This window comes from Vicia villosa, unplaced genomic scaffold (assembly GCF_029867415.1).
Source record: "Vicia villosa cultivar HV-30 ecotype Madison, WI unplaced genomic scaffold, Vvil1.0 ctg.006202F_1_1, whole genome shotgun sequence".
Taxonomy (NCBI): Eukaryota; Viridiplantae; Streptophyta; class Magnoliopsida; order Fabales; family Fabaceae; genus Vicia; species Vicia villosa.
This window is the reverse complement of record NW_026706749.1, coordinates 36841-48628: the sequence shown is the minus strand read 5'-3', so window position 1 is coordinate 48628 and position 11788 is coordinate 36841. Positions and strand designations below refer to the sequence as shown.

Below are 11788 nucleotides of genomic sequence, written 5' to 3'. Positions count from 1 at the left end.
TTTCAATTTGCAGTCTTTGTTTAAATTACTGTCAAATATAAACTGTGCATATATATTAGTTTAGAACTACGTTTGAGTGTAAACCCTAGGACAGTTAAACTATATATATATTAGGAATATGACCTAGGATTGAGAATGTCTTCCCGGTGAAGGCTCTTTCCTAATTAGAGATCTGTAGTCCAAACCACCAAGATGAATTATTCCCGGTGAAACATCTTGGCAAAAACCTTAGAATCCAAAAATAATAGGACACATCCACCCAAAGAGGAATTATTCCCGGTGAAACCTCTTACCCATTTGCTTAGAGCCAAAATAAGTTCAAAACTACATAGCTTTCTCTTGTGCTATAACAAGGACCCTCGATTAGCCTCCTCTTGGGCTTTGTACAAGGACCCACAGGCTTCTTAAAAGCATTTCCAGCTTCCTCTTGAGCTTGTATACAAGGACCCATCAGGTTTCTTATAAACATAGGAACAGGTCTTTAGTCACCTATTAGCCTACCCTGGTGAGTTTCTTCCAATTTAAACCAGACTTTAAACAAGCTAAGTTTGTCTCAATTTTACATTGAGTACACCTTTTGGAATGAGAGACATGGACAGTCTCTGTCACCCTTATCTTCATCAATCTTCCTCAGTAGAGTCTAGGATCCATGTTTTGGTCATCCTCAGCATTGAGTCAGCCTTCATCTTGGGCTTTAAACAAGAAGTCTCCACTAGATAATCTTTCTGCCAATCTTTTCATCCTTAATAATTAATGGAGTGCTACCCAAATTAATCATTTCAATAAAAACCCCTGGAAAGGGTTAGCCTCCAACATCTGTCTAAAATATAAAAATCCCTGGAAAGGGTTAGCTTCCACACATTCCTTCATTTCAATAAAAACCCCTGGAAAGGGTTAGCCTCCAAAAATCAGTTAATAAATAAAATAAAGGTTCATTTCTCTTAGGAGATAATTTCCCCAAAAGAGTAAAAACCCCTGGAAAGGGTCAGCCTCCAAAACAAACAAAAAAACATGATAAAGTCAGTCTGTTAACAGACAAATTCACCAGCTGAGTCAAAATCCCTGGAAAGGGTTAGCTTCCAAAGAAAAACAGTCTTTTTTAATCTCCAGTAGAGTCAAAACCAACAAAAACAGTTAGCCTCAACCTTGGGCTTCATACAAGGCACCTAAACAATAAAACTCCCCCGTCAAGAGTCAGCCTCAACCTTGGGCATTGTACAAGGCAGATAATAGAGTCTCCCCAGCGAGTTCTTCATTACTCAGTAGCCACAACCTTGGGCTTTGTACAAGGCATATAAACCATATTTTCATGTGTCAAAGATTCCTAACACCTAGGATCTTTCCCCATAGAGTCATCCATACTCAATTCATTAAAAAAAAAGAGTCCGCCACAACCTTGGGCTTTGTACAAGGCAGAAAATAATGTTTTCCCTAACTAGAGTCATAGTATAAAAAACCCAATTTTCTCAGCAGTCAGCCACAACCTTGGGCTTTGTACAAGGCACACAAATAGAGTCTCCCTAAACAGAGTCAGCCTCAATTCTGGGCTTTGTACAGAACATAAAAATACCCTGTAATTAACCCCCAGTGGAGTCATCTCCCAGAGTCAAATAATCATTAATTAATCAATCAAAAAGCCTCAAGCTTGGGCCTCATTCAAGCCAGCTAAAGTCAAATCTTTTATACAGTAGATAGACATAGCTTATCTCTATAGATAGATATTTTTACTACTCTACCACATTCAAACAAACAAACATTTCAATTTCAATTTCAATTTTAATCAAGTCTCCCATTTAGGATTTTGAAAGGCATGAGCTGGCAGTAAAACCCAGACATGTGACAACTTTCCCTAATTTGGACGAGCATCTTTCTTTCATTTAAGAGGCATCTGACTGGCATACTTGTACACCCAAGTAAGGTCTCCCTCTTGAATGAAATGAATTCAGTTATTCTGTCACTCTTTCAAAATGTTTGTGGTAGAATAGTATTAATACCTCTCTGTAGAGATGATTTCATGTCTCTTTACTGTAAACAGAGATTTAATTCCAAGCTTCAACCTTGAGCTTCAAGCAAGGCACCAAAAACTTTAATTTCCCTAGTTAGTTCCCCGAACTACATTAAGCTCTGACTTCCACTAGGGATATGTAGGCATGAGGTTCACAAGGAATCTCAGCGAGCTAATAAAATACCAAAAATAGTCAGTCTGTCTATCTGTCTGTCTTTTCAAAATAATTCAATTCCTTCTCCTAACACAAAGGAGAAACTTTCCCAATCATTAGCAGCAAACACAAACACAAATGACACAGAGAAGGTTCCTGTAGAGTACTACAGATATGTAGGGTGTTTAAACACTTCCCTATGTATAACCGACCCCCCGGACTCCAGAATTTCTAGTCTAGGTGAAATCCCCACACTTAGCAAACTCCTAGGGTTTAGTTGAGATCTTTTTTCCCCTTTCCTACTCGTAGGACAAATAAGAAAGTTCGTGTGATATCGTAGGAAGAACTGAAACAAAATTCATCCCACCACGGGCGCATTCTCCTTCCAAATTTTGCGTGAAGGGTCTAGCGTGCCGTCCTCCCAAGTGAAACGGGGAGGTAAAAGAAAACGACACCACAGACCGGCTCTTAGATGGTGGAATACCGCATCCACCTATTTAACTACCTAGGAGATTCCTAAGGCTGGCATCATTTGAAGGCGGCATTTCTGGAGAAGTATTTACCTAAAAGTGTTCTGACCCAAAGAGAAAGAGAGTTCTAGAACTTCAAGAAAGGCAACTTGTCAGTTTCTAAGTATGCTGAGAAGTTTGAAGATATGGCTCATTACTCTCGAGAGGTTGTTTAGTCTCCTGATGAGGTATGGAAGATTGATCAATTCTTGATGGGTTTGAGGGCCGACATTGCTCATAGTGTGTCTAAGAGGGAGTTCGCTACATATGCTGAATGTTTGAGGCAATGCTATGTTGCGGAGAATAACTTGAAGAGGGTTCAAGAAGAGAGGAACCAAAATAGGACTAATTTTAGAGACCAAGGGAGATCTACCCAGCACTTGAAGCCCATTAGTTCTCCATCAAAGAAGAAGCAAGGATATGGAGACCAATCGGCTCCACCTCCTTATTGTCACAAGTGCAAGAAGAGACATACCGGGGAGTGCAAACCCACTTCTGTTACTTGTTACGAATGTGGCGAGCAGGGTCACATATCTCCGCATTGTTCTAGAAAGAAGGCTCTTGAGAAGACTGCAGGTCGCGTGTACACCTAAGATGCAAGGAAGGCAAAAGGGAACAACAATCTCATTGCGGGTACGTGTTATGTAAACAACCAACCTTTATATGTTTTAGTTGATTGTGGAGCTACTCATTCCTTTATTTCTACCGAGTGTGTTTGTCGACTTGGTTTGGAAGTCACTCCATTACCCGATCCTATGATCATTTCTTCGGCAACGGATGATACAGTGGAAGCCCGACTGATTTGTAAAGATTGTTCAATATCTTTCAATGCACGTGATTTTTCGATCGATCTAATTTGTTTACCTCTCAAAATACTCGATGTCATTCTAGGGATGGTTTGGTTATCTCTTAATTCAGTGTATATTGGTTGTAAGGAAAAGACCATATTCATTCCTGCTGAAGAGACTTCTTCCGATGATGCAATTACCAAGTTGATAGAAGGTACGACCAGCGCAGTCAGTTATCTCTTTTCCCAAGAAAGATATTTTCTTTTAGTTCTTTCCAAAGAATCTTCTGTAAGAGTGGTATTGTCTGAGATCCTTGTGGTGTGCGAATTTCCTGATGTGTTTCCTGAGGATATCACTTCTCTTCCTCCGGAAAGGGAAGCAGAATTCTCAATTGATCTTGTTCTTGGTACTGCCCCAGTTTCCATCACTCCTTATAGGATATCTCCTATTTAACTCAGAGAATTGAAGAGCCAGTTGGAAGAACTTCTATCTAAGCATTTTATTCAACCAAGTGTTTCTCCATGGGGAGCTCCTGTTCTTTTGGTAAAGAAGAAAGACGGAAGTATGCGCTTGTGCATCGATTATCGTCAGCTGAATAAAGTTACCATAAAGAACAAATATCCCTTACCGCTGATTGATGACCTCCTAGATCAGTTGAAAGGAGCCAGTGTGTTCTCGAAGATTTATCTCAGGTCGGGATATCATCAGATTCAGGTAAAGAGCTCAGATGTGCCTAAGACTGCATTCAGGACTCGGTATGGTCATTACGAGTTTTTAGTTATGCCTTTTGGCGTGACTAATGCCCCATCGATTTTTATGGATTAAATGAATCAAATTTTCCAGCCGTACCTGGATCAGTTTGTGGTGATCTTCATTGATGACATCTTGGTGTATTCTCGTTCTCCCGAAGAACATGAAGAGCATTTGCGGATTGTGTTGTCTACTCTCAGAGAGAAACATTTGTATGCAAATTTCTGTAAGTTTGAATTTTGGCTATCCAAAGTAAGTTTCCTTGGTCACGTCATCTCTGGGGGAGGCGTGGCAGTGGATCCTTCTAAAGTAGAAGCAGTGGTGAACTGGGATCGAGCAAAGAGTGTGACAGAAGTCAGAAGCTTCCTAGGTTTGACAGGTTATTATCAGAGATTTATCATGGGATTTGCTAAGTTAGCACTACCATTGACGAAACTTACTCGAAAGGAATTTTCATTTGAGTGGGACTCTGAGTGTGAGAAGAGTTTTCAGAAACTTAAGAAGAAGTTGACTATCGCACCTGTGTTAGTAATTCCAGACCCAAACCGATCCTACGGAGTATTTTGTGATGCTTCTAAGAAAGGCTTAGGCGGAGCATTGATGCAAGACGGTCAAGTTGTGGCTTATGCATCTCGACAATTGAGATCTCATGAAGAGAATTATCCTACCCATGACCTTGAACTTGCTCCAATAGTCTTTGCAATCAAAGTGTGGCGACACTACTTGTATGGGGTTCACTTGGAGATGTTCAGTGATCATAAAAGCTTGAAGTACCTTTTTGACTACAAGAAGTTGAACATGCGACAAAGAGGATGGATGGAGTATCTTAAGGATTATGATTTCAAACTGAAATACCATCCAGGGAAGGCTAATAAGGTAGCAGATGCCTTAAGTAGGAAGGAATTTCGGATTGCAGAGTTGATGATGTTAGAGCATGGATTCTTAGAGAGTTTTCGAAACCTCAACCTCCAGTTCGATTGGACACCCAATGGTGTACTGATTAGAAACTTGAGTATTCAGAACAAACTGCGAGAGATGATTCGAGTGGCTCAAGGATATGACGAGCAATTGCAAGCAAGAGAGAACATGCTCGACTTCACTAGAGCACCTGACAGAATCCTTTTGTTCAAGAGAAGGATGTGTATACCAAATGATTTTGAACTAAAGCGTTTGATTCTCGATGAAGCCCGCAAGAGTAAATTTTCTATTCATCCTGGATCGACCAAAATGTATCAAGATTTAAAGAAATACTTTTGGTGGCCGGGAATGAAGAAAGAAATTGCAGAGTACGTAGCACAATGTCCTATGTGTCAACATGTTAAGATTGAACATCAGCGACCAGGCGGAATGTTGCAATCGTTGGAGATACCGGTGTAGAAGTGGGATTCTATCTCCATGGATTTCATTGTGGGATTACCTCGTGCTCGAGGCGGATATAATTCTATATGGGTGGTAGTGGACAGGTTGACTAAGTCTGCTCACTTTGGCAAAATACCCTTTTTCGTCCCTTAACTTTCACTCGGGGTCCTGTGGTGTCATTTTTTTTACCTCCCCATTTCACTTGGGAGGACGGCACGCTAGATCCTTCACGCGAAATTTGGAAGGAGAATGCGCCCGTGGCAGGATGAATTTTGTTTCAGTTCTTCCTACGATATCACACGAACTTTTTAATTATCCTAATGAGTAGGAGAGGGGAAAAAGATCTCAAATTAACCCTAGGAGTTTGCTAAGTGTGGTGATTCACCTAGACTAGAAATTATGGAGTCCGGGAGGTCGGTTATACATAGGGGAGAGTTTAAGCACCCTACATATCCGTAGTACTCTACGGGAACCTTATCTATGTCATTGTGATTGTGTTTACTGCTAATTAATAAGAAATTGTCTCCTTTGTGTTAGGAGAGAGAATTGAATTGATTTAAAAAAAAAGACAGACTGACTGACTATTTTTGGTATTTTATTAGCTCGTTGAGATTCCTTGTGAACCTCATGCCTACATATCCCTAATGGAAGTCAGAGCTTAATGTAGTTCGGGGAACTAATTAGGGATTTTAAATGGTTTTTTTTGGTGCCTTGCTTGAAGCTTTGAATTAAATCTCCGTTTACAATAAAGAGATATGAAATCATCTTTACAGAGAGGCATTTCTACTATTCCACCATAAACATTTTAAAGTGACAGAATAACTGAATTCATTTCATTCAAGATGGGGACCTTACTTGTTTATGTGCAAGTATACCAGTTGACTGCGTCTTGAATGAAAGAAAAATGCTCAACCAAATTAGGGAAAGTTGCTACATGTCTGGGTTCTACTACCAGCTCATGCCTTTCAAAAAAATCCTAAGTGGGAGACTTAATTAAAATGAAATTCTCATCCAAATTAGGGAAATTTACCACATGTCTGGGTTCTACTACCAGCTCATGCGTTTCAAAAATCCTAAATGGGAGACTTAATTAAAATGAAATGTAATGCTTGTTTGTTTGATTATGGTGAGTTAGGAGAAAGATCTCTCTATAGAGATAAACTATATCTATCTACTGTATAAAAGATTTGACTTTAGTTGGCTTGTATGAGGCCCAAGTTTGAGCCTTTTTTATTGAGTTATTATTTTTTTGAGAGATAACTCTACTGGGGAGAATTTAAATTAAGAGGTTTTTGTGTTCTGCACAAAGCCCAGAATTGAGGCTGACTCTAGTTAGGGAGACTCTATTTTGTGCCTTGTATGAAGCCCAAGGTTGTGGCTGACTGCTGAGAGAAACTGATTTTTAAGACTATGGATAAATCTATTTGTTCCTTGTACAAAGCCCAAGGTTGTGCCTGACTTTTAACTGAGGAAGTCAGTAGTTTGTGCCTTGTATGAAGCCCAAGGTTGTGGCTACTCTAGCTAGGGAAAACATTATTTTCTGCCTTGTATAAATCCCAAGGTTGTGGCTGACTCTTAAAGAAACTGAGTATGGATGACTCTATGGGGAAAATATCCTTGAGATTAGGAATCTATGACACAGGAAATTTGGTTTATCTGCCTTGTACAAAGACCAATGGTGTGGCTACTCAATAGTGAAGGACTCACTGGGAATTTTATTCTGTTAGAGGATTCATCTATTAAAAGACTGAATTTTTGATGTTATTGGAAGCTAACCCTTTCCAGGGGTTTTGGATTTAAAGGAGTGTTTTTTGGAGGCTAACCCTTTCCAGGGGGTATGACTCTTTTTATTTACTGTGATTTGGAGGCTAACCCTTTCCAGGGGTTTTTACTTAGTTGGGGAAATTATCTTTTGAAAGAATTAATTTTGGAGGCTAACCCTTTCCAGGGGTTTTGAATTTTTTTATTGACTGAGGTAAGAGGCTGACCCTTTCCAGGGGTTTTAAAAGGTGGCAGAAAGATTATCTAGTGGAAACTTCTTGTTTTAAAGCCCAAGATTAAGGCTGAATCTTGCTGAGGATAAACGAATATGGATCCTAGACTCTGAATCATTCCAAAAGGTGTACTCAATATGAGATTGAGACAAACTTGGCTTGTTTAAAGTCTTGTTTAATATAGAACAAACTCATCAGGGTAGGCTAAAAGGTAACTAAAGACCTGTTCCTATGTTTATAAGAAACCTGATGGGTCCTTTTATATAAGCTCAAGAGGAAGCTGGGAATGCTTTTAAGAAGTCCGTGGGTCCTTGTACAAAGCCCAAGAGGATGCTAATCGAGGGTCATCGAGGGTCCTTGTCATAGCACAAGAGAAAGCTATGTGGTTTTGAACTTATTTTGGATCTAAGCAAATGGGTAAGAGGTTTCACCGGGAATAATTCCTCTTGGGTGGATGTATCCTAGTTTATTCTAAGGCTTTTTCAAGATGTTTCACCGGGATTAATTCATCTTGAGGTTTTAAACTACAAATTTCTAATAAGGAAAGAGCCTTCACCGGGAAGACATTCTCAATCCTAGGCCATATTCCTATAATATATATATATATATATATATATATATATATATATATATATATATATATATATATATATATATATATATATATATATATATATATATATATATATATATATATATATATATATATATATATATATATATATATATATATATATATATATATATATATATATAGTTTAATTGTCATAGGGTTTACACTCAGACGTAGTTCTAAACAATATATATATATATATATATATATATATATATATATATATATATATATATATATATATATATATATATATATATATATATATATATATATATATATATATATATATATATATATATATATATATATATATATATATATAACTACGTCTGAGTGTAAACCCTAGGACAATTAAACTATATATATATATATATATATATATATATATATATATATATATATATACATTTCTATATTTGACAATAATTTAAATAAAGACTTTAAATTGAAAGCTTGTAAAGCCTAACCTGGATGGAGTGGAGGCCTTTGAAGAAGCATGTATAAAGCCTCAACAACAATTTTATTGATGACAGTTGAATATTTATGATAAACAGTTAAATGTTTTTTTTGAAAACAGAAGAAGTGAAGATGGACAAAGGTCATATAGGTATCTGAAGAGTTTCACCGGGAATAATGTCCTTCAAATACCTCGATCGTCTGTTTACTTTGAAATATGAAAACAGTTTGAATTTTGAAGAAAGTCAACTTGATTAGAGTAAAGATAATATCTATACCTCATTTAGACCTAAATGGTTAGGATTTTACCACTAAAACATTTATGAGATATTAGGTTTTGAAATTCCAATGAAAACATGCATTAAAAAATATATTTAAAACACTTAAAATAACATTATTTTTTAACCTAATAAAAATATATAAAATAAATAATATTTTTTTGTGATTTTTTTATTATTCATAAAATATACATATTAATTAACAAGTGTGAAAAATGAAGTTAAAATGAATTAATTTGATAAGTGAATTAATTGTGTGATGTTGTGAAGAAAATGAAGAGAAAAAGTGATAAAAATAATGCTTTGGCCTCACCATGGTTTGAACCCACGTCCTTGAAGCCAACAATCAAAACACACACCAACCAGCCAACGCGCGCATGGTGTTATAGAGGGTATTTCATTGCAATGTGTGTGTTGTCTAGTGCATAGAGTGGAAAAAAGAAAATAAAATCAAAAGGTCTGAGGCGAGGGGGATTCGAACCCCAGACCTTGGGCATGAGTAGATTGTGGACGCACGCTGTAACCATTGAGCCAATACGATGAATTCGTAAATAACACAACTAACACTAAATTTATTTTAAACTTAAACCTAAGAATTCAAAAAAATGGCGCCACCACCATTATCATCTTCAACCTCTAGCTCCTCCATCTTGGATTTTTGAACTCTCTCATCTCTCAACCATTTTAAATGATTCAAACATCAAACTTGCTCGTTTTCAAACAAGGAATATGATCATGATCTCAGAATTTATTTATTCTAAGTGTACTTAAAGAATTTGAGTATGAACAAGAAGAACACATAAACCCTAAATTTAAAATTAAATGATGCACAAGATGAATAAATGAATGATGATAGAGGGTTTTTAATCCTCTGATGATGATGAACAAACTGGTATCGAGATATATTGAAAATAGTACTTAAATTAGGGTGTTGGAGCTTGAAAATATACCTTTGAAAATGGAGAATGTCTGGGCTTGTATGAACGATCCAAAAAGCTTCCTTGGGACTCAATAATGCAAACTGGATGTTTATTATGGCTCGAATACCTCTGAATTGTTCTACCCGACTCCTTCAATTTGAGCTCCAAGTGAACATGGAGGTTGATGAATTTGCAGTTATAGGTGAGCTACAACAATATGGATAGCTTCACAACACCCTAAGGAACGTCTTTGAACACTTATCTTCGCTTGACACCTTCTGAATTACTCCATGGACCTCCAACTGCATAAGCTCCAAAACAAGAGCAACAATGGTGTTCCTCCACTTACAGAAGTGATCCAGGTGCTTGGATCACCTCAAATGAACCCCTTTGAGATGTTAGAATACTTACTTTTCAAAGGAGAGCTCTGGTTTGAAGAATGTGATTCTTCTTGCCAAAGAACTTTGAAAAACCATAAGCATGAGGGAGAGAAAGAGAAAGCAAGAATTGGAGTTGCTTTGGTGTGTCTAATACTGAGGAATGCGCTTGTATTTATAGGCAAATGGATGCAGAGCAATTGGATGTAGTGAGCTTGTTAATGAGGTTAACTTGGTACCTTAAGCATGAATAAATTTCAAAGAATATCCAAGTGTGATCATTGCATTTTCGATCTGGCTCTCTATCCATTGATTCCATCTGATCTTAGGGGACATCTCTGATGCAGAATGAGCTCTAATTGGTTGGTGGGAAGATTCCTTTGATGATTCATCAATTCGCCATAAATTCCCAAATGTAATCATTACATAATCACATGTTCTTGTTTTGGGAATCTTCTTCAATCTTAAAACAACATCTTACATAGAATTTTTTTTCAAGAAATCAATCATTTAAGAGATTTGGGAATTTTGAAGTTTTAGCTCATAAAAACTTTGAAAATTTTCTAAGTGTTTTAACCTAGTTTTCTTCCAACTTTGGCCCCATTTTTCACAAATTTCCCAAAGGATTCTGAAGAAACCCCGAACTAATGATTTGAAGTACATGTTTAGGGCTTTCCAAATTGCGCTCAACCTTCTCCAAATTCATTTTGAGCTAGGAGTTATGCTTGTTCAAAGTTGGCCTCATGAAGTAAAATTACAGGTCATGCATCATTTTGGAACTTTGCAATTTTGTGCATATAACCTCACTTATGGATGCTACACGACCCATAACACATCTACAAACATGCCATGCATTCACTTTCACCGTAGCATGAATATTGTAGAAGATTCCCAAAACAAGAACATGTGATTATGTAATGATTACATTTGGGAATTTATGGAAAATTGATGAATCATCAAATAAATCTTCCAACCAACCAATTAGAGCTCATTCTACATCAAAGATGTCCCCTAAGATCAGATGGAATCAATGGATAGGGAGCTAAACTCGTTTTGGCCATCATTGCATTTTGGATATTCCTTGAATTCCTTCATGGCAAAGAAACCAAAACTCCCTCATTAAGCAATCTCACTCCCTCAATCTGTACAGAAACATTTGCCTATAAATATAAGTGCTCTCCTTCATATTAATCACACCAAAGCAACTCAATTCCTTGCTTTCTCCTTCTCTCTCTCATGCTTATGGTTTTTCAAAGTTATTTGGCAAGAAGAATCGTTTTCTTCAAACTAGAGCTCTTCTTTGGAAAGTAAGCATTCTAACATCTCAAGGGGGTTCATTTGAGGTGATCCAAGCACCTAGATCACTTCTGTAAATGGAGGAACACCATTGTTGCTTTCATTTTGGAGCTCGTGCAGTTGGAGGTCCATAGAGCAATTCAGAAGGTGTCAAGCAAATCCAAGCATCCAAACATGTTCCTTATGGTGTGGTGAAGCAATTTAGATGGTCGCAGTTCATCTGTAACTACAGATTCATCAACCTCCATGTTAACTTGAAGCTCAAATCGAAGGGGTCGGGTAGAAC

The 11788-nt window shown here is 37.2% G+C and overlaps 1 protein-coding gene across 1 annotated transcript; it reads left to right on the top strand.

Moving 5' to 3' along the window:
* The first annotated feature begins 2880 nt into the window (after positions 1–2880).
* Positions 2881–3909, top strand: LOC131642955 (uncharacterized). Its single transcript, XM_058913112.1, has 2 exons — positions 2881–3244; positions 3341–3909. The coding sequence occupies exons 1-2, from the start codon at positions 2881–2883 to the stop codon at positions 3907–3909; spliced, it is 933 nt and encodes a 310-aa protein (XP_058769095.1).
* The last annotated feature ends 7879 nt before the right edge of the window (positions 3910–11788 follow it).